The sequence below is a fragment of the Trichechus manatus genome, unplaced genomic scaffold (genome assembly GCF_000243295.1).
Source record: "Trichechus manatus latirostris isolate Lorelei unplaced genomic scaffold, TriManLat1.0 scaffold00216, whole genome shotgun sequence".
NCBI classification, from domain to species: domain Eukaryota; kingdom Metazoa; phylum Chordata; class Mammalia; order Sirenia; family Trichechidae; genus Trichechus; species Trichechus manatus.
This window is the reverse complement of record NW_004444152.1, coordinates 2,285,580-2,309,901: the sequence shown is the minus strand read 5'-3', so window position 1 is coordinate 2,309,901 and position 24,322 is coordinate 2,285,580. Positions and strand designations below refer to the sequence as shown.

The 24,322-nt window shown below is 40.1% G+C and overlaps 1 protein-coding gene across 1 annotated transcript; it reads right to left on the bottom strand.

The window, feature by feature from the left end:
• Nucleotides 1–518: 518 nt before the first annotated feature.
• On the bottom strand, nt 519–13,441 carry LOC101342797 (zinc finger protein 234-like). Its single transcript, XM_012559204.2, is given in 7 exon segments — nt 519–914; nt 916–1,090; nt 1,092–2,655; nt 6,068–6,194; nt 8,683–8,743; nt 12,449–12,520; nt 13,316–13,441. Coding segments are annotated over 5 exon segments (2,034 nt in total). The 5' UTR covers nt 8,698–8,743; nt 12,449–12,520; nt 13,316–13,441; the 3' UTR covers nt 519–761.
• Nucleotides 13,442–24,322: the final 10,881 nt, after the last annotated feature.

The following is a 24,322-nucleotide window of genomic DNA, read 5'->3' as shown; positions in this document are numbered from 1 at the left end:
GTTCATCATAACTGGAATACATCCTAAGTCCAGGACCACCTGTATGTGATAATTGTCAAGGTCTGAGAGAAGCCCTTACTGCACCACTTACAAGGTCTCTTGACCACTGGGATGTATTGAGCTATGGCTGAAGCACTGACTTTAATAAAACACATTTTCCACTTACAAGACCTGATGATTATAAGAATTCCAGTTGCGCAGTTTTTATAAATCATTTTATAGAACTTCTTTACTCTGAGGGTTTTCTGAAGTTCTTGCTACTCCCATAACTTATATAAAATATATCATCACTATGGATTCTTTATATGTCCCAGGGAGGCACAAATTCTTTGTAATCAACTTTTAACCTAAATGTTAGCAGTTCAAACCCATCCAGTGGCATCACGGGAGAAAGGCCTAGTGATCTGCTTCGGTAAAGACTGTTGTTGTGCGTTGTTGAGTTGATTTTGACTCATAGTGACCCTATATGACAAAGCAGAACTGCCCATAGGGTTTTCTAGGCTATAATCTTTATGGGAGGAAATTGCCAGGTCTTTCCTCCCATTTAATGGCTAGTGGGTTCAAACCGTCAACCTGTTTGTTAGCAGTCAAGCACTTAACCATTGCAACACCAGGGCTCCTTACAACCAAGAAAGCCCTAGGGAGCAATTCGACTCTGTAGCACAAGGCGTCTCCATGAATCAGAATAGACTTGACGGCAACGGCTTTCATTTTGGATGTATTCTTTGATGACTTAGAAGATATGATCTCAACAGGAAGTGCTAACCACACATCTCACATTTGTAAGGTTTCTCTCCAGTGTGAAGTCTCTGAAGTTCTGAAGAACGATGGAAGATTTTACCAACTGTATCACACTTGTATAGTTTCTCTCCAGTGTGGATGCTCTGATAAAGTCGACAATTGGAGGCACAATTATTTACCACATTCCCCATACTTATATGGTTCCTCTGTCATGTGGACCCTCTTATGATTATCACGATTCAAGTTCCACTTGAAGCCCTACCCAATCTCTTCATATCTGTATAGCTTTTCTCCAGTGTGAACCCTCTGATGGGACTGAAGGTGAGAATTCTGACCAAATCTCTTTCCACTCTTCCCATTTGAGTGGCTTTTCTCCACTGTGGACTCTCTGATGTTTCCTAAGATAGGAACCTCGACTAAAGTGCTTCCCACATTCTGCACAATTATATGGTTTCTCTCCTGTATGGACACTCTTATGGACATAAAGTTTTGAGGGAAAATTGAAGCCCTTACCACACTCCTCACATTTGTACGGTTGTTCTCCTGTGTGGATTTTGCAATGATTATAAAGTGTTGATTTTAAATGAAAGTTTTTACCACATGTATCACATTTGAATGGTTTCTCTCCAGTGTGGATTTTCTGATGCTCCCGGAAACGTGAAGCCTGAATGAAGGCCCTGCCACATTCCTCACAATTATAAGGTTTCTCTCTCTTGTGGACTTTGCAATGAACATTAAGTTCTGATCGACGAATGAAGCACTTTCCACATTCCTCACAATTATAAGGTTTCTCTCCTGTGTGCACTCTGCAATGAACTTTAAGTGCAGATCTACGGCTGAAGTCCTTCCCACATTCCTCACAATTATAGGGTTTCACTCCTGTGTGGATTCTACAATGTATATTATAATCTCCTCTACGACTAAAGCGCTTCCCACACACTTCACATTTATAGGGTTTATCTCCGGTGTGGACTACCAAATGAAATTCATAATTGTATTTCATCATAAAGCTCTTCCCACACAGAACACATTTGTATGGTCTCTCTGTTGTGTGGACTCCTAGATGGGATCGAAGGTGTGATCTCTGAATAAAGTTCTTCCCACACACTTCACATATGAATGGTTTTTCCCCGCTATGGATTCTCTGATGAGTTCGAAGACCAGCAGACTGACGGAAGTCCTTCCCACACTCAGCACATTTGTATGGTTTCTCTCCCGTATGGAGCATGTAATGGATATTAAGTGTTGACCTACGACGAAAGTTCTCACCACATTCATCACATTTGAAAGGCTTCTCCCCAGTGTGGATTCTCTGATGTTCTCGAAGATGCGAAGCATAAACGAAGGCCCTCCCACATTCTTCACAATTATAAGGTTTCTGTCCTGTGTGGACTTTGCAACGAACATTAAGTGCAAATCTCGAATGGAAGCCTTTCCCACATGCCTCATATTTGTGTGGTTTAGCTACAGTGTGGACTTTTTGATGAGTTTGCAGATGTGAGCTCTGACTGAATTCCTTTTTACATTCATCACACTTACAGCATTTCTCTCCCACGTGAACTTTCTGATGAATATGAAGAACTGAACTATAACGGAAGCTTTTTCCACACTCATTACATGTGTGAGACTTCTCTCCTGAGTGTAACCGCTGATGAAGATCAAAGCTGGAGACATCACTGAACGTTTCTGTACACTCATTACACTGATAAGCCTTCTCTCCTGTGTGAATAATAGACGGTCCTGCCCTAATCTGGCAGGCCAAATCATTCTGTTTGTAGAAATGAGAATTATTTATCACAGGGCCTTGACACCTGGTTAAGTCACTCGTACTTTGTTGCCAGATTTGCCAGCAGGACAGTGCGTCACATGGTCTTGCATCTGGAGCAGTCTCCATCTCACTTTGGATCTGGCCTCCTGTTATGACAGAGAATTCAGAGATGTGGACAAGTGAAAGTTTTGTTTAGAGGTTTCAATATTTCACAGTTAGGACAAAGTATGAGACTTTAACTAACCCAGGAATGATTCAGTTTCACTTTTTCACTGTGTAAAATGTTCTCTGGTTTATAATCCTACAGAAACGAAAAGGTGGTCCAGCAGGCGCCTATCCACTAAGCATTAACAAGATCTGTTAGACCACACCAAGTCTCCTATATGATGCAGAAGTTAGAAATCAGACTTAATTTAAAAAAGAAAAAAAGAAGAAAAAAAAGGTAAGATACTGTAATATGATACAAACTTTTAAACTGTTGCTATTTCTATTGAATTTCAAGGTCAGCATACAATCTTCATCATAAATTATCAAACTAATAAATTATTAAGATACAGCTGGGATAACTAGATTTCCTCATGCAAAAAAAGGAAGTTGGACCCATAATTCACACCATATACAAAAATGAACTCAAAATGGATCAAAGACCTAAACGTAAGAACTAAAACCATAAAATTCTTAGTACAAAACACAGAGGTAATGCTTTGACAACAGATTCTAAGGTATGACACCAAAAGCATGAGCAACAAAAGATAAAATACATAAATTGGACTTCATCAAAATTTAAAACTTTTGTGCATCAAAGGATTTTATAAACAAAGTGAAGTCAACCTACAGAACGGTAGAAAACATTTGGGAGCCACGTATATGATAAGGGTTTAATATCCAGAAGATATACAGAACTCCTATAGCTCAACAACATAAAGATAAACAACCAATTAAAAAAAAAATGAGCAAAGGACTTAAATAGACATTTTACCAAAAAAGATATACAAATGGCCCATAAGCACAAGAAAAGATGCCAACATCATTAGTCAGTCATCTGTTGCCATCAAGTCGATTCCAACTCATAGCAACTGTACAGGGCAGAGTAGAACTGCCCTATAGGGTTTCCAAGGAGCAGCTGGTGGATTCAAACTGCTGACCTTTTTGGTTAGCAGCTGTAGCTCTTAACCAATGCACCACCAGAGCTTCATTCGTCAGTAGGGAAATGCAAATCAAAACCACAATGAAATACCACTTCATCCCCACTACAGTGACTATTAACAGAAAAATGGAAAATAATAAGTGTTGGTGAAGATGAGAAGAAATTAGAACGCTCATCTATCATTGAGAGTACTGTAAAATGGTTCAGCTGATGTGGAAAACTTTGACAGTTGCTCAAAAAGCTAAACATAGTTACCACATGACCAAGCAATTTCAACCCTAGGTATATACCCAAAAGACTTGAAAGCAGGGACTCAGATACTTATATACCAATGTTCACTGCAGCACTATTTACAACAGCCAAAAGGTAGAAACAATTCAAGTGTCCATCAAAAGACAAATGGATAAACAAAATGTGGCATATCCACAGAATGGAATATTATCCTGCCATAAAGAGAAATGAAGTTCTGATACATCCTATGACATGGATGAATTCTGAAAACACTATGCTGAGTGAAATAAGTTAGACGCAAAAGGACAAATATTGTTATGATTCCATTTATATGAAGTATCTAGAATAGGCAAATGTATAGAGACCAAAATTTATTAGTGGCTACCAGGGGTGGGTAGAACAAAAGTGGGAGTTATTGCTTAAGGGGCACTGAGTTGCTGTTAAGGGTGATAAAACAAATTTGGATGAAAAAGTGGGTTGCAGATAGGGAACATAATTAATGTCACTGAATTGTACACATAAAAATGGTTGTAATGGCAAATGTTTCATTATATATATTTTACCATGATAAAAAGAAATCAACTGGCCAAAAACACTATGATATAAAACTCGTGTAGATAAAATATGAATCCACAGGAACTATAAAGAAAAGCAATAACGAAATCAATACTTTGCATATTTGGGTTTATGTATCACTATAAATGTCAAATATCTAGAAGAGTTTATATCTACTTTATCATGGATTGAAATGTGTCCCCCATGAAGTTATGTTGAAGACCTAACTCCTGGTACCTGTAAACATGACCTTGTTTGGAAACAGGGTCTTTGAAGATGTTATAGTTAAGCTAATATGAGGCCATACTGGAGTTCCAGTTGCCATTGAGTCGATTCTGACTCATAGCAACCCTATAGGACGGTGCAGAAATGCCCCATAGAGTTTCCAAGGAGCGGCTGGTGGATTTGAACTGCCAACCTTGTGGTTAGCAGCCGAGCTCTCAACCACTAGGTGGGTCCTAATCCAATGGAGTGATGTCTTTATAAAAGAGAAAAGACAGAGACAGACACAAACGGAAGAATACTATGGGATGCTACAGCTACAAGTCAAAGACCTGAGGCTACCAGAAGGTGAAAGAGACAAGAAAGTATCCTCCCACACAAACTTTGAAGACAGCATGGCCCACTAACATGTTGATTTGGATTTATAGCCTCCATAAATGTGATACAATAGATTTCTACTCTTATAAGCCACCTAGTTGGTGGTATTGGGTTATGGCAACCATAGAAAACCAATTCATTTTCTTAGTTACCTAGTGCTACTGTAACACAAATCCACAAGTGGGTGGCTTAAAGACTGGAAATTTATTTTTCACAGTTCTAGAGGCTAAAATCCAAATACAGGTCTTGGCTGTCAATTCCTTCCTTGTCGGTAGCCCTGGGCATTCCTTGGTAACTTGTGGTTCCTTGGCTTGTATATGATTCCCACATGGCATCTGTCCACCCTGTGCGCGTAAGAGAGTTCTGTCAAAACATCTATTTACAGTCTGGAGGCAGAATACATCCATTTCAACTGACTGGTTGGTTACAATACATTAGATTGCATTACGGAAGGTAATACGATCTACCCAAGGCCAACTGCTTTAATTACATGTAACTATGCCATGACATCACTATTAGTGTTTGGCCAAAAAAGTGGCAATCACAACCCAGCCAAGCTGACACATAAAATTAACTATTACATACCCACATATTCAAATGCACACATCAATGGTACAATCTACTAGAAATGTGGGTCCGGCTGATACTCATCAACTGATCAAAAGCAGTGTTTTTCTAACATTTTTTCTAACACGACCCACCTGAAGAAATACCAATTATTTTAGACCCAGACACGTTTACATAAATATATATTACTAAAACATAGATTGACCTACTTCTAACAAAGGTCTACTTTCATTAAATCTCCCCTCACTGGCTCTTACACCATACATGTAATTGGCCAGAGTTTGTGCTGCAATGTGCTCCTTCCTTCCAAAGGAACTCTTGGTATCTTCTACCTATTTTATTTCATAAAAAAATATTGGTAGGAGAGTCAGTTCACCATATTTAGGTGACCATTCCAGGAGCCCCAATGCCTTGAACACGTGAGGGGATAAAGACACTCCAGAGGAGGCTGTCCTCACCCACAGAGACCAGGTTCCTGAAGTTCTCCAGCATCACATCTTGGTACAGTTTCCTCTGGTCAGAGTCCAGCAGCCCCAGCTCCTCCTCGGTGAAGACAACAGCCACATCCTTGAATGTCATTGATTCCTAAAACATCAAACACAAAACATCAGTCTTAGAACTACTATCCACTTGAAAAGGGGTGGCACTGACAAGGTTAGAAGGATGGGGTGCCAGAGGGGGGAGTCATTCCAGATTTTGTGGGACAAGTCAATGTGCAGATTTCCCAACCCTTCTTGTAACCTGCCAATGCCATACACTGATTTTCCTTAGCTTCACCAAAAGTGCAGCAATGAATGAAAGCCCCTGTATTTTCACTTGGTGTCCTCGAAGTATACTTATTAAGTAAACACCTAGAACTCTAAATGTTGCATGCTGGGATACACGTTTTACTTTTTGATTCATATTGTCAATTACCCCAGAAAAGTTTACCAGTTTAGTTTCAACAGAATTTGATAGCACTCATGTTCCTCCTCTCACATACACTAACAGTGGACAGTTTTCTTTACTGTCTGCCTAACTTGCAAGGTTTTGGTAACCTGTCTCAGACAGGTATGTAGTTGGTCCTCTATACTGTCAAGTCACACACCACATCTATAAATTACAGCATTCAGTTTACTACCTTGGAGCCACCATGTCTGAGCAAACATGCCAAGGGCCTTCCCCTTGTTAGCCATGTTACCTAGGACAAGTTTGTTTACACACCTTAGTTTCCTGTGTATGATGGTTCTTGCATTACAGGGCTCCTTCAGGGAGTAAACAAAGCAATCTAAAGGTAGTCCCTGACTTACGACATATTAGAGTTATGATGAACTGCACTTACGATCATCCTTTTTTCTTTCCATCTTATTATTAGTAATATATACTATGTACAACATTGCAGCACATTATTTGCTGATGTTTCGTTCTCATGCCAACCCCCAAAGACAAATTAAGATTAGATTTATAAGCGTACTGATTTAAAAAAGGCAATAATAATGAAAACTTAAAAAAAAAAGAATCATCTTAGGACAGAGTCACTGGAATGGAAACCTGTCGTAAGTCGCGGATTACCTGTATATACCACCTGCAACATTGTGTGGCACAGACTAAGTACTTAACAAATATTAGCTATTATTCTTATTAATTTTCATTACTGTTATCTATTTCATTCCATTTCATGGCTGCATATGACTCCAGACGTGTAACAAAGAATTTGGCTGGCTTTGCCTCTGGTTCCTAAAGTAGCCTATAACGCTTGGAAATTTCCCCAATGATTGCAGTGTCTTTGTTATTCATCGTGCGCCCCTGGGACCACACCTGATTGTTCTGTCTACTGAAATAACTCAACATGATGAATGGAAACATCTTTGTACTGCTAGAAAGATTAATCACATGACAAGAGGTTTGGAGGATGGAGCCACGTTACTATCAGCCCAACTCCACGTGATGGGAGGTGGACTAACAATCAGTCATGCTTATGTAATAAAATCCCACTAGAAATTCTGGACACAGAAGTCCAGGTGAACTGCCCTGGTTGACAATATTCTATGCATTGTTTCACATCAACGTAGCAGGAGGGTGATGATTCCTTGAAGACAATGAAAGCTTTGTCTTTGGGAGCCTCGAAAGCCTTGCCCTATGCATCTCTCCCTTTGGCTGGTTATGTTTTATATTCTTTTGTTATAATAGATCTGTTATTGTAACTATAGTCTTTCTTGAGTTCTGTGAGATGTTTTAGCGAATTACCAAACCTAAGAGGGTAGTGAGAACCTCCAAATTCGCAGACAATTGGTCAAAAGCGAAGGTGGCAGTTTGAACCCACTTAGAGGTACCTTGGAAGAAAGGCCTAGCAATCTGCTTCTGAAAGGTCTCAGTCATGAAAACTCTATGGAGCATGGTTCTGTTCTGAAATATACAGGGTCGTTATGAATCGGAATTGACTTGAGGGCATCTGGTATCTACAAAACAGCCAATGTACCACATATCAAATGTACCTTTTTGATTTGAGCTCCTGGTACACTGAGGACAAAAACCAGCAGATTATTTTTCAGAACTGGCTTTAGGGGTAAAAGGTTTTATATAGGAAAACTATCACTGTAGGGTTACTTAAAACAATAAAACTCCTAAATCACCTAAATGTGTATGAGAGTAGGAAGTAATTAAAAGCTAAAAGGTTTATGAATGGGAATATGATGTAATCACAAAAAACAAATATTATATAAGATTAAATGAAAGGCACCATTCAAAATTAGATATGTAGTATGAATACAAATACAGCTATGGATGCACATGAGGAAATGAGTATGAGAAAATAAAAACAACTAATTTGTAAGGAGGGAAGTAGTAAAGTAGGAAAACTGCTCATTCCTATTCATTCTTTCATTTTATTTTGAAATTAAAAAAAAAAATGATAAAAATAAAAACTAAAAACAAATCCAAAGTAAACCAAAAACAGACCAAGTTATCTTGGCACACAAAATGTCCTGAAATGCCTTTTGTTTTCTTTGAGTCCTCCCCATGAAAGAGAAAAACAGGTGTCCAAACAAAGTAGTGTGACAGAATATTAACAATGAGAAGGGCAAGCCCTACTCACCTTGAACGTGCTCATTTTTCTTCCTACTTCTGGTGATGCAGAGAGTCCTGAAGAGGCAGAACTGGGAAAGGAGAAAGAAGACATAAAGAGTGGCCAGGGATACTGTTTGCCTACATGGACGCTTATTGTGAATTAGCCAAAGGACCCTTTTGTCTGGGTGGCTGCAGCTGCACACGGCCTGATGAGCATAGCGTGGCATGGACACTAGATGCCCTTGACCCGTTTTAGCTGCGATTCAGTGAACACTCTGCACAGCTACACACAGTGGCCCCCTCACCAGTACTGCCTTGTGGCCCCCAAGGTAGCAATTCTGATTCTGGTACAACAGAAATTGAGAAGATATAATTTATTGAATAAGTCAGCTCTGAGGCCAATATATTTATGGGTACAAATTCTGACATGGCTTCTCACTAGCTGTGATCACCTCGGAGAAAAGATTATCTCTCTGTCTCAATTCTGTCATCCGTAAAACAGGAAGTAAGAGTCTCTATTGATGGGATTGCTGTGAGGTGGAAAAGTCTTAGGACACTATCAGGGTTTCTTATAATTTTGCAGCTACAGAAAGGCACACGATATTCTGTAGTATGCAACTGTTTTCACACACACGTATTTTTACCAAAGGAACATGGTAAGATACGTGGACTTCTAATGTGTTTGCTCTGTTGAGTGAAGGTCAAATGTTACTGCTGAAAAATCTGATTGGCTTGACTATCTTCACTAATAAATTGTTGCCTTAACAATAATATTTAAATTAGCATAAATAACTGTTTTCTAAAATGTATAAAAACAAATGAATTCTTGTCATAAAGCAGAAAGATAAGCCTTTTTATCCACATGCATGAAGAAAAACATTAGTTATTGTTAAAAAACACAATATTTAGAGAAAAAAATAGTTTGATGCAGCCACTTTGGAAAAAGTTCGGCATTTTCTCAAAAGTTAAACATGAAACTACCACTCAAACTAGCAATTCCATGCCCAGGTATCTACCCAGGAGAAACATAAACACATGTGCACACAAAGACTTGCATGTGAATGTTCATGGCAGCTTGATTCATAACGGCCCCAAACTAAACAACACTGATGTCCACCTACTGGTGAATGGATAGACAAAGTGTGGCATATCCATACAATGGAATATTTTTCAGCAAAAAAAGTAACAAAAGGCATACATTCTACAACATGGATAAACTGTGAAAACATGCTAAGTTAAAGAAGCCAGTCAGAAAAGACCATTATATTGTATGATTCCATTTGCATGAAATGGCCAGGATAGGTAAATCTAAGAAGCACTGGTGGTGCAATGGTTAAGTGCTCAGCTGCTAACTGAAAGGTTGTTGGTTCAGCCAACCCATCAGTTCCATGAGAGAAAGACCTGGCGATCTGCTGCTGGAAAGATTATAGCCAAGAAAAGCCTATGGGATGGTTTTACTCTGTCACATAGGGTCGATATGAGTCAAAAATCGACTAGATGGCACCTAGCAACAACATAGAGAGAGAAAATACAGCAGTAGTTTCCTGAGGATTGAGGCAGAATGGGGATTAACTGTAAAAGGGCATAAGGGGTCTAACTGGGGGATGAATATGCTTTCAAACTGATTCATAGTGACAGTTGCGCCACTAAGTTACTAAAATCACTGAACTGTACACCTGAAATGGGTGCTTTCTATACATAATATGTCTCAATAAAGATGCTGAGTCCATATTGATATAAAATTTAAATTTGAATGAATAAATAAAGAGGAAGCTGATCTTTATAATAGACTGTCCACTAATAAATGCATCTCCCCAGAACTTATTAATTACTGAAAGAAAAAAAAGTAACTTTACAGTGGAGAAATCTGACAGATACCACTTTAGCCAACTAAACAAAGTGGACGTCATCAATAGAAACAAACCAAAATCACTGGCCTCCTGGTATGTTCATTCGTCTACTCTTTTTTGGCAGGGTTTTGGAAATTTCCGTAATTAAAAAAGATAAGGGGAGAAAAATGAAAAGTATGATATAAATTTTGTTAAACATTTATAAATAAATATACAACTATCCACAAAGAACCACTACACAGAAATGCATCTCAAGCATTACAGTTGCTATCTTTACATCCTGGAGTCATGGGTAATTAAAAACTTTTTTCTCTGGATATTTCTATATTTTCTGAATACTGCACAATGATATTGTTCTCTAAGAATACGAAATACTATTTGGAATCAAATGAAACAAAATAGAATTTTTTACAAAAACCACAGAAATGTTTAAACCCATTAAGTTCCCACAATCAAACTGATCCCAGCCTGTTGCTCAAGGAGAATATATCACAGAGATTATGAACTCTGGACTAAGACTTCTTAGGTAACATACCAGCTTTGCCTTCTACTAGTTCCAAACCCATTGCCACAGAGTCTATTCAGACTCGTAGCAACCCCCCTATACCACAGAGTAGAACTGCCCCACAGGGTTTCCAAGGTTGTAATCTTCACAGAAGCAGACTGCCACATCTTTCTCCCATGGAGCAGTTGGTGGGTTCCAACTGATGACCTTTCGGTTAGCAGCTCAGCGCTTTAACCACTGCACCACCAGGGCTCCTTTCCTACTAGAGGGAGGTGACTAAAAAACCTAACCAAATCAGTTGCCCTGGAGTTGATAAATGACCCAGGGTAACTCCATGTGTTGTAGAACAGAACTGCACTTCATAGGATTTTCATGGCTGGCACCTTTCAGAAGCAGATCATCAGGCCTTTCTTCCCAGACACCTCTGGGTGAGTTCAAACCACCAACCATTCAGTTAGCAGCCACGTTTCTTGACTGTCTGCATCAAGTGGGTGACTATGGGTAAACAATTTATGCTCCCTGTGGCTCAAATCAGGAAACCTGATGGCAAAGTGGTTAAAGCGCTCAACTGCTAACCAGAAGTTTAGCAGTTTGAACCCATTAGACTTTCTGGAGCCATGGAAGCTGGATGAACCCCTGAAACTACTGCCCTGAGATAATCTTTAAACCTTAAACCAAAAATATCCCCCAAACATGAGACTAAATGGGCAGCTCCTGTCTGGAGGTGAGATGAGAAGGCAAAGAGGGTCAGGAGCTGGTTGAACAGACACAGGAAATCAGGGGTGGAAAGGAAGAGTGTGCTGTCACAGTACAGAGAGAGCAATTAGGGTAACAAAACAATGTATGTATAAATTTTTGTATGAGAGACTAACTTGAATTGTAAACTTTCACTTAAAGTACAATAAAGAAAAAAAAGAAAATGAAAACATAACCCCCCCACAAAAAATCTCCCAAAGTCTTAATACCAAATAATAGTTTAGCTTAACTAGTAAAAAATGTCTGCCTTGAGCTTTATGCTCTTTTAAGAACTATCTATATTGAATGAAATTGACAACAGCAACTTGAAAGATTAGATAGGAATCTTGATATGCAGTAAGCTTACGTTAAATGTGGAGGAACAACTCAAAAGGGAGAGTGAGAACGGTTGCTCAACTCGAAGAACATAATCAATGTCACTAAACTGTCCATGTAGAAACTTGAATTGGTATATGTTTTGAAGCATATATTCTCAACAACAAAATAACTAAAATTAAAAGAAAAGTATCACCTCATAGAACTATAGTGTGGCATGAATGCATTAATCTGTATAAAACCCTAAGAATGGAACTTAGCAATTAAAGCTTAATTATGATCATTACCCATGCCAGAATACATGTCACACATATTCTAATAATATAACTGAGTATCTCTGCAGAAGAATAACATGAAATTCTACTCACGTGGGGTTCTGCTACTAGTAATCAATGAGTCAATGCCTCTACCTTCGTGCAGTCCTTTTCGAGAAGTTGGGGCTGGGGAAGGAAAGGAGGCTGTGAGTTACAATGGTCGCTTCGGGGTCCCAATAAATCAGTTAATTCTTCTCATCTCATACCAGCTGCAAGCAACACTCTTCTTCCTAACAAGGAGATCAGAAAGGATCCATGAAGATCCAGCTTCCTGCAGGGATCAGAGAGAAGGGCCAGGGCCACTGCAGTCGGAGCTTTGAAAGCATCCCGAGTTCATAGCTTTAAGGGAACTGAGAGCGTCTTGCGAAACTAAACATTATTAACAATTTGATGGCAGGATGCACCATGTACCAGGAACGGTATTATGACTTTTATTTATACCATCACCAGTTGCCAATGAGTCAGTCAGAACTCATAGCTACCCCATGTGTGTCAGAGTAGAACTGTGCTCCATGGGCTTTTCAGTGGCTGATTTTTCCGCAGTAGATTCCCAGGCCTTCCTTCCGACGTGCCTCTGAGTGGGCTGGAGCCTCCAAAGGTTTGCACCACAAGAAACTCCTTATTTATACCACGGCTTTTCATTCTTAAAACAATTCTATTATGAAGATGCAGCTGGCAGCACAGAGAGATTTTTTGCCTAAAGCTGTAACAAGAGGAAGTACAGCGCGTATGGAAGGTGGAGGGAGGCAGCTCCTCGCAGCAGAGAGACTGGCAGACCCTTAACCCAGGCGATGCGCGACCTGAGGCCGTTCCCAACCCGGCGACGAGCGAACGACCCCAAAAAGAAAGGGCTCCGGGAGAGTAAAGCAAACCGCCACCCTCCGCCCTCAAACCCCTATTTCCGCCGCGATTCTTTTTCACCTAAATCGATGTCCGGGTCGTTGTGAACGCCAAATACAGATCCAGAATGATCGCAAAGGTCGCGAAACGCAAGACTGAAGTACCACCATGTAGGAAAAGATGGCAGGAACCTCACTCCTGGGGCGGAAGTACAGGCTACTCCACAGAGCGTATGGACTACATTTCCCAGAACGCCACAGAACTGCCAGCCTGAGCGGAAGTGCCCGAGACACCACGGAATTGAGGGACTACACTTCCCAAGAAGACCAAGGGAAACAACGTCAGTACTCTCACCCGTCTGGGGCGGAAACGCTTCTCATAATACAGAACTCCTGGACTACAATTCCCACAATGCCTGAGGAGAGCACAGCCAAAAGCTCCGACTTCTTACGTAGTATGGGTTACTAGGCTTTCCTTGGATGTTCGAGCGGACGGTATTCGGTAGACATGACTTCTTGAAGTCTAAATGCCTCCAAGACTGACAGGAGTATTGTTAGAAAAGGAACATTAAGGCAAAAGGTACAATCTTAAAGGAATTAAAGAGGAATGTCCGTTTTAGTGGGCAGGACATAACTAAATGAAGGCGATTAATGGTTAGTATAATGTGACGATATGAAGCTAAAACTGGAAGTATAAATAAAATGGGAGAGGTAGAATGGTTTCGGAGGGGCATTGAAAAGCAAGGAATACCAACCCCTACTCTGGACCCTATGATATCAGTAATTTGCCAGTTAAAACAACCAAATTTGAGAGGGCTATTTCGGGAGGTAGCATATGATTAGGAACTGATGGTATGGAAGGAAGAAGTCCAAGCTGCACTGAAGGCATTGGCGAAAAACAAGGCTTCAGGAATGGATGGAATACCAACTGAGATATCTCAACAAACTAATGCGGCACTGGACGTGCTTACTCGTCTATGCCAAGAAATTTGGAAGACAGCTACCTAACCAACAGACTGGAAGCAATCCATAGTTACGCCTATTTCCAAAAAAGGTGAGCCAACAGAATACGGAAATTATCGAAAAATATCATTAATATCACATGCAAGTAAAATTTTGCTGAAGATCTTTCAAAAGTGACTACAGCAGTATTATTGACAGGGAACTACCAGAAATTCAAGCCAGATTCTGAAGAGGACGTGGAACCGGGAATATTGTTGCTAATGTCCGATGGATCCTGGCTGTAAGTGGAGAATACTGGAAAGATGTTTATCTGTGTTTTCTGACTATGAAAAGGCATTTCACTGTGTTGATCCTAACAAATTATAGATAACATTGGGAAGAATGGGAATTCCAGAACACTTAATTGTGCTGATGAGTAACCTGTGCATAGGTCAAGAGCCTGTCGTTCAAACAGAACAAGGGAATACTGTGTGGTTTAAAGTCAGGAAGGGTATGCGTCAGGGTTGTATCTTTTCACCATACCTATTCAATCTGTATGCTGAGCAAATAATCTAAGAAGCTGGACTATATGAAGAATGGGGCATCCGGATTGGAGGAAGACTCATTAACAACCTGCATTATGCAGATACCATAACCTTGCTTACTGAAAGTGAAAAGGACTTGAAGCACTTACTGAAGATCAAAGAACACAATCTTCGGTATGGATTACACCTCAACATAAAAAAAAAAATCCTCACAACTCCACCAATAAGCAACATCATGATAAATGGAGAAAAGATTGAAGTTGTCAAAGATTTCATTTTATTTGGATCCACAATCAACACCCATGGAAGCAGCAGACAAGAAATCAAAAGATGCATCACACTGGGAAAATCTGCTGCAAAAAACCTCTTTAGAGTGTTGAAAAGCAAAGATGTCACCTTGAAGACTAAGGTGTGCCTGACCCAGGCCATGGTGCAAGTGAAAGCTGGACAATGAATAAGGGCGACTGAAGAATTGATGCCTTTGAATTGTGTTGTTGGCAAAGAATATTGAATATACCATTGAATATACTGCCAGAAGAACAAACAACTCTGTCTTGGAAGAAGCACAACCAGAAAGCTCCTTAGAAGCAAGGATGGTGAGACTACGTTTCGAATACTTTGGAAATGTTATCAGGAGCCATCAGTCCCTGGAGAAGGACATCATGCTTGGTAAACTAGAGGGTCATCAAGAAAGGAAAACCCTCAATGAGATGGATTGACATAGTGGCTGCAACAATGGATTCCAGCATAACAATGATTGTGAGGATGGCGCAGTACCGGCCAGTGTTTTGTTCTGCTGTACATAGGGTCGCTATGAGTTGCAACCGACTCGACAGAACCTAACAAGTCTTTGTCCACATCTCCAAGCAAGTCCATTGCTGCAGCCACTGTGTCACGCCATCTCCTTGAGGGTCTTCCTCTCTTTCACTGACCCTCTACTTTATCAAGCATCAAGTCCTTCTCCAGGAGTTGGTCCCTCCTGATAACACATCCAAAGTACGTGAGACAAAGTCTTTCCATCCTCACTTCCAAAGAGCACCCTGGCTGTACTTCTTCCAAGACAGATTTGTTAGTTCTCCTGGCAGTCCAGGGTATATTCAATATTCTTTGTCAAAATCACGACTCAAAGGCACAAATTCTTCTCTGGTGTTTCTTATTCATCGCCAACTTTCACAAGCATATAAAGCCATTGAAAATACCATGGCTTGGGTCAAGCACACCTTAGTCCTTAAATTGACATCTTTGCTTTTTAACACTTGAAACAGGTTTCATTAAAGCAGATTTGCCCAATGCAATGTGTCCTTTGATTTCTTGACTGCTGCTTCCATGGGCATTGATTGTGGATCCAAGTAAGATGAAATCCTTGACAACTTCAATCTTTTCTCCATTTATCATGATGTTGCTTATTGGTGCAGTTGTGAGGATTTTTGTTTTCTTCATGTTGAGGTGTAATCCATACTGAAGACTGCAGTCTTTGATCTTCATCAGTAAGTACTTCAAGTCCTCTTTACTTTCAGAAAGCAAGATTGTGTCATATGCATATCGCAGGTTGTTAGAGTCTTCCTCGGATCGGGATGCCCCATTCTTCTTCATAAAGTCCAGCTTCTCGGATTATTTGTTCAGCATACAGATTGAGTAACTATGGTGAAAGGATACAACCCTGACACACACCTTTCCTGATTCTAAACCACGTAATAACATCCCCTTGTTCTGTTAGAAAGACTGCCTCTGGGTCTATGTACAACAGGTCCCTCATGAGCACAATTAAGTGTTCTGGAATTTCCATTCTTAATGTTATCCATAATTTGTTATGATCCACACAAATGCCTTTGTATAGTCAATAAAACACAGGTAAACATCATTCTAGTATTCTCTGCTTTCAGCCAGGATCCATCTGACATCAGGAATGATATCCCTTGTTCCACATCTTCTGCACCCAGCTTGACTTTCTGACAGTTGTCTGTAAATGTACTGCTGCAATGGTTTTTGGATTACCTTCAGCAAAATTTTACTTGTGTGTGATATTAAAGATATTGCTCAATAATTTCTGCATTCTGTTGGACCACCTTTACAGATGGATGACATATAGATAGATCTTAAAAGCACAATGTTCAAGGCAGACATTCTTTACTAAGCTTGGTTTTAAGAAGACTTCAAGGAATATTTTTTGTTTAAAGTTTAAAGATTATCTCAGGGCAATAGTATCAGGGCACACGCTCTTATTCTTGTAATATCATATGGTTCTCCATGGTGTGTGTATTATCTTGCTGCATTGAGAAATAAATCAAACTTGTTAAAAGACAGACTTCCTGGGTGAACTAAAAAATATTTGGCATGCCACCTGATGAGTAGTTGGTTTTGTCTTATAAACTAAGTCCTAACGAACATCAGTTTATGTTCATCTGGAACAGACACTGTTGGCTGGTTAACAAACTGCCAATAACAAATCCCTTATTGCTTATCTCTACTAAAGAGAATAAGAGTCAAATTTTCTACCTTCCTTGCAGTGAGGGGCATCAACAGATAAAACTAGCCAAGGAGATATAAAACAGCATCTATTGGGAGTTTCAAGGAAACTTATAATTTCCTCATAAAAAAGGATATTCCTAGAGAGTAAAGCCTGGTATTTTGTGTAACATTGTTCAATTTGGTTTTGTCAGATACCTCCCCATGATTAGATTCAGATTATGTATTCTTTGGTGGGAATTTTATGGATGTGATCTTGTGTCCTTTGTACAACATGCTGTTGTTGTTGTTAGGTGCATTCTGGCTGTATTTCTTCCAAGACAGATTGGTTCGTTCTTTTGGCAGTTCATGGTATATTCAATATTCTTTGCCAACACCATAATTCAAAGGCACCAATTCTTCTTTGCTCTTCCTTATTCATTGTCCAGCTTTTGCATGTATATGAGGTGATTGAAAACACCCTGGCTTGGCTCAGGAGCATCTTAGTCTTCATGCTCGATCAATCTGAGACTGCAGAAGTTGGTAAAAATCTTCAATTTATTAATCTTTGGCCTTAGTGGTGGTGCATAAATTTGAGTAAGTCGTATTAAATTGTCTTCTTTGTAGGCGTATGGATATCATCGTGTCACTGATAATGTTGTACTTCAGCATAGATCTTGAAATGTTCTTTTTGACAATGAAGGCAATGCCATTCCTCTTCCAGTTGTCATTCCAGGCAAACTGTCCAATTTAAAATGGCCACTATCAGTCCATTTCAGCTTGATAATGCCTAGAATATTGATGTTTATGTGTTCCATTTTTTATGATTTCTGATTTTCCTGGATTCATACTTCATAATTCTATGTCTGATTATTATATTGTATTGTATTTTATTGTATTTAAGTGAAAGTTTACAATTCAAGTTAGTCTCTCATACAAAAATGTATACATACATTGTTATGTGACCCTAATTGCTCTCCCTATACTGTGACAGCACATTCCTCCTTTCCACCCAATTTCCCGTGTCCATTCAACTAGCTCCTGTCACTTTTTGCCTTCTCATCTTGCCTCCGGACAGCAGCTTCCCATATAGTCTTATGTATCTACTTAAGCTAAGAAGCCCATTCTTCACGAGTATCATTTTATGTTCCATAGTCCAGTCTAATCTTTGAAGTTGGTCTCAGGAATTTAGTTCTGGGTTGACAGAGAATCCAGGGGCCATGCTTTCTGGGGTTCCGCCAGTCTCAGACCATTAAGTCTGGTCTTCTTACTAGAATTTGAGTTCTGCACCCCACCTTTCTCCTGCTCCATAAGAACTCTTTGTTGTGTTCCCTGTCAGGGCAGTCATTGGTGGTAGCCCAGCACCATCTAGTTCTTCTGGTCTCAGCCCGATGCAGTCTCTGGTTTATGTGGCCCTTTCTGTCTCTGGGGCTAATATTTTCCTTTTGACTTTGGTGTTCTTCATTCTCCTTTACTCCAGGTGGGTTGGGACCAATTGATGCGTCTTAGCTGGCCACACGCTAGCTTTTAAGACCCCAGACACCACTCAGCAAAGTGGGATGCAGAACATTTTCTTAATAAACTTTGTTATGCCAGTTGACCTAGATGTCCACTGAAAGCATGGTCTCCAGACCCCTGCCGCTGCTACTCTGTCCCTTGAAGAGTTTGGTTGTATCCAGGAAACTGCTTTGCTTTGGTTTAGTCCAGTTGTGCTGACTTCCCCTGTAGTGTTTGCTGTCCTTCCCTTCACCTAATTCTTGTCTACTACCTAGTGAATAACCCTCCATTCTCTCCCCACCCTCACAACCATCAAACAATGTTTTCTCCTGTGTTTAGTCTTTTTCTTCAGTTCTTATAGTAGTGGTCTTATACAATATTTGTCCTTTTGCAACTAAATTTACTCAGAATAATGCCTTCCGGATTCCGTCATGTTATGTTTCAGATTCATGGTTGTTCTTTATTGTTGCATAGTATTTCATTGTGTGAATATACCATAATTTGTTTATCCATTCATCCACCGATGGGCACCTAGGTTGTCTCCATCATTTTATCGTGAACAGTGTTGCAGTGAATATAGGTGTGCATGTATCTATTTGTGTGACGGCTCTTATTTCTCTAGAATATATTCCAAGGAGCAGGATAGCTGGATCATACGGTACTTCTATTTCTAGCATTTTAAGGAAGTGCCAAATCAATTTCCAAAGTGGTTGTACCATTTTACATTCCTACCAACAGTGTATAAGTGTTTCAGTCTCTCCACAACCTCTCCAACATTTATTGTGTTTTTTGGATTAATGCTAGCCTTGTTGGGGTGAGATGGTATCTCATTGTAGTTTTGATTTGCATATCCCTAATGGCTAATGATCATGAGCATTTCTTCGTATGTCTGTTAGCTGCCTGAATGTCTTCTTTGGTGAAGTGCCTGTTCATATCCTTTGCCCATTTTTTAATTGGGTTATTTGTCTTTTTGTTCTTGAGGTTTTGCAGCATCTTGTAGATTTTAGAGATCAGATGCTGACTGAATTTGTCGTAGGCAAAAAATTTTGTCCCAGTCTGTAAGTTGTCTTTTTACTCTTTTGGTGAGGATTTTTGATGAGCGTAAGTGTTTGATTTTTAGGAGCTCCCAGTTATCTAGTTTATTTTGGGAGCTTGCTGAAGCCATCATGGATTGCCTCTTTATGTGATTTGATATTGACTGTTGTCTCCGAGCCATCAATAAGTTATTGTATCTATTTTTGTTTGCTTACTGGTCCTAGCTTCTTGTTTTGTTTTGATATGCCCAAACAGGCTGCTCGTGTGAGCTAGCCTAATCACTGGTTCCCCTGAAGCTCCAATATCCTGCCAGCACGTGGCCAGACCTGACACTATGTAAGTCCAGGAGTCTGCCCACTCCTCCTGTATGGATTCAACTCAGGCGTCCAGGTAGTTGGACACCAAGTGTGTGGTGCAGGCTTTCACCTACAGTCCTAGACAGGCCTGGGTGATTGGTGTAGGCACAGTCATCTGGCTGCAGCAGAGGGTCACATGGTGAGCAAGGCAGGGGGCTGACGGCTGCCCGTTTCCTGCAGGAAAGCATGTCCCTGTTCCCTAGGGCAAGTGGGTGGGTTTCCCAGCCAGATTATAAGCACCCAATGTTGTTGGCTGTAAGGACTGGGGGGCACCTTGGGCCCCTGTCACAGGTGGCTAGGTGAAGCCACCAGTCCTCAGGCCCCTGATGTGGGTAGGTGAAGACCCTGCTTAACGGGCAGTGTCAAATGTCATGAAACTGCCACTTCACAGCTGAAATAGCTGAAGTTAGACTTCAGGTACATACCCTGTTGTACTGTGGTAACGAGGGCCTACACTGTTGCAATGGGTCTACACAAGTTTCTGCAGGGAAAAGGCACTCAAAGTCCGTGGACCCCTTATGCCTGTGCTTAGGCAGAGCTGTGCCTACCCTGAGTTCCTGGCTTAGAGGAGCCAGCAGATTATTTTTTCCAGTTGGTTAATCTGTTCCCTCTCCAAGGCCAGGAGAATAGCTCAGGGAGCGTGATGAGTCCTACTTCCAGTCCACGGGACTCGGTAATTGCTGAAGCTGTCCCGGATCTAGTGCAGAGCAGGGAGGTAAATAGGAGAGAGGTTTTTCCCTGAAGGAGGGTGTTTTTAATCCATGCATTAGGCCAGACACAAGTACTTATCTTTTGCCAATCGAGGGCTGCTTCTCACTGGTTCTGGATTCCAAAGTAGACTCTCTGCTGCTGGGTCTCTCCCGATGTGAGCACCGCTGCTTGCCTCACCATGCATCACAAGCTGATCCAGCGTGACAGTCTCCAGCTCCCGCCAGGTCAGGTCTGGCAACTCCTTGCTGCTTCCAAACTGTCTCTCCCTCCCCCTGCCACTCAGTCCAATTCCTCAACTTTGCCTTTGATGTTCAGGGCTCCTAGATTGTCATATATAATCAATTAACTTATTTTTTTTTGGTATTTAAGAGGGACCACTGGAAGCGCCTGACTACTCTGTCATCTTGGCCCTGCCTCCTCTATATTCTAATTATTGATGTTTGCAGCTGTTTCTTCTCATTTTGAGTCATACCAAATCAGCAAATGAAGGTCCCAAAAGCTTGACATCATCCACGTCAAGATCAACTCTACTTTGAGGAGGCAGCTGTTCCTTGTCATCTTTTGAGTGCCTTCCAACCTGAGGGGCTCATCTTCTGGCACTGTATTAATGTTCCACTGCTATTTATTAGGTTTTCACTGGCTTAATTCTTTTCAGAAGTAGACTACCAGTTTCATCTTCCTAGTGTGTCTTAGTCTGGAAGCTCAGCTAAAACCTGTCCATCGTGTGACCCTGCTGGTATTTGAGTTCCAGTGACATGGTATCCAGCATCACAGCAACACAAAAGCCCCCACAGTATGAAAAATTAAGACACACTTCTTTGTAGTAGTATGGATATTATCCTGTCACTGACAGTGTTGTACTTCAGCATAGATCTTGAAATGTTCTTTTCGACGATGAATGTGACACCATTCCTCTTCAATTTGTCATTCATGTCATAGTAGACTATATGACTGTCAGATTCAAAATGGCCTATACCAGTCCACTTAAGCTCACTAATGCCTAGGATATCCATCTTTATGCATTCCATTTCACTTGTGACAACTTCCAATTTTCCAAGATTAATACTTTGTACATTCCACGTTCTGATTATTAATGGATGTTTATTAATGAGGCAGTGAGATGTTACCATGAAACATATGAAGATAAAAAGGAAAAGACCATAAAAACAACTGTCACTAATTTTCTGACTAGGAACACTATTCCTATTCCCAGGGGTAATCTAAATGACCCAGAACTTTGCACAAGTAGAGTTATTACTGCAGCTGTCAAGAATGTCAACCTTGTCCAACTTTTCACTGTCGGAGTAATTTTTATGATTTGTCTATTTTTTATGTATGTACACACTAAAATGTATCTGTGACTTTATGTGTAAACTTTCCAACCCCTAAAGACAAATACAGGATTTATAAAGATGTGAATTTAAAAAAGGCAATGAGAACTAAAAAAAGAGGTATTCAAGTTGTCAGAACCACCTTCTGATGAAATTATCCAAGGGGAACCCCACTTTAAGTCAGGAACTACCTGTATACACACATGCACATACACATACACACACCCACACACATATACAGACACGCATGTATCTGTAGTTTTGTATCTTTCATTATGTGCCGGAAGATGAAGCCCTCAGGTTGGAAGGCACTCAAAATATGACTAGGGAAGAGGTGCCTCCTCAAACTACAGTCGACCTTAATGACATGGATGGAGTGTATCTTTCAAGACCTTCATTTGCTGAGGTGCCACAACTCAGAATGTGAAGAAACAGCTGCAAACAACCATTAATAACTGGAACAAGGAATGTACAAAGTATAAATCAAGGAAAACTGGAAGTTGTCAAAAATGAAACGGAACGCTTGAAGATTGATATCCTAGGCCCTAGTAAGCTGACATTGACCAGTATTGGCCATTTTGAATTGGACAATCATACAATCTACTATGCTAGAAATGACAAATTGAAGAGAAATGGTGTCGCATTCATTGTCAAAAAGAAAAAGAAAATTCCAAATCTATCCTGAAATACAATGCACCTACAAGGAAGACCAGTTAACATGACTATTATTAAAATTTACGCACCAATCACTAATGCCAAAGATGAAGACACTGAATTGTTTTTTTTTTAACCAATTACTGAAGTCTGAAATTGATCAAGCATGCTATCAAGATGTACTGATAATTACTGGTGACTGAAATGGGAAAGTTGGAAACAAATAAGGATCGGTAGTTAGATAATGTGGCCTTGGTAACAGAAACAATGTCAAGGATTACATGATAGAATTTTGCAAGACCAATGACTTTCACTGGAAATACCTTTTTTTTCCCAACAATATAAACAGTGATTATACACATGGACCTCACTGGATGGAATATACAGGAATTAACTACATCTGTGGAAAGAGTCGATGGGAAAGCTCAGTATCATCAGTCAGAACAAGGCCAGAGGCTGACTGTGGAATGGACCATAAATTGCTCATATGCAAGTTCAAGTTGAAAGTGAAGAAAATTAAAACAAGTCCAGGAAAGCCAAAGGAAGACCTTGACTATATCCCACTTGAATTTAGAGACCATCTCAAGAATAGACTTGATGCACTGAACACTAATGACCAAAGACCAGACAAGTTGTGGAACGACATCAAAGATATCATACATGAAGGTCATTAAAATGACAGAAAACAAAGAAAAGGCCAAAATGGATGTCAGAAGATACTGTGAAATTGGCTCTTGAACATAGAGTAGCTAAAGCAAAAGGAAGAAATAAGCTAAAGAGATGAATAGAAGATTTCAAAGTGCAGCTTGAGAAGACAAAGTATAACAATATGTGCAAAGACCTAGAGTTAGAAAATCAAAAGGGAAGAACATGCTCAGCATTTCTCAAGCTGAAAGAACTGGAGAAAAAATTCAAGCCTCGAGTTGCCATACTCAAGGATTCTATGGGCAAAAAATTAAACGTAGAAAGCATTAAAAGAATATGGAAGGAATACACGGTCATTGTACCAAACAGAATCGGTCAACGTTTAACCATTTCAGGAGGTAGCATATAATCAAGAACCGATGGTACTGAAGGAAAAAGTCCAAGCTGCACTGAAGGCACTGGCAAAAAAAAACAAGGCTCCAGGAATTGATGGAATACCACTTGAAATGTTTCAACATGCGGATGCACCACTGGAAGCGCTTACTTGTGTATGCCAAGAAATTTGGAAGACAGCTATCTGGCCAACTGACTGGAAGAGATTCATATTTGTGTCCATTCCAAAGAAAGGTGATTGTGAGGCTGGTGCAGTGTTTCATTCTGTTATAGAGTTGCTATGAGTTGGAATAGACTTAACAACAAACAACTAAATATCTCTCATAATGATACATCCAAACCCAATCCAGAATGCTCCTTTCTATGTTAGTAACTCCATTACCTAATAGCGAGAAACTTGGCTCCCATTAACCTCAAATATTTACCTATTTGTTAAATCATAAAATATACATAAATGGGTCAGGCGTGGAATCTGAATCCTGTAAATAAAATCATTTTATGTAGCTTTTACTCTCCTGTCTAATTATTTAAAATG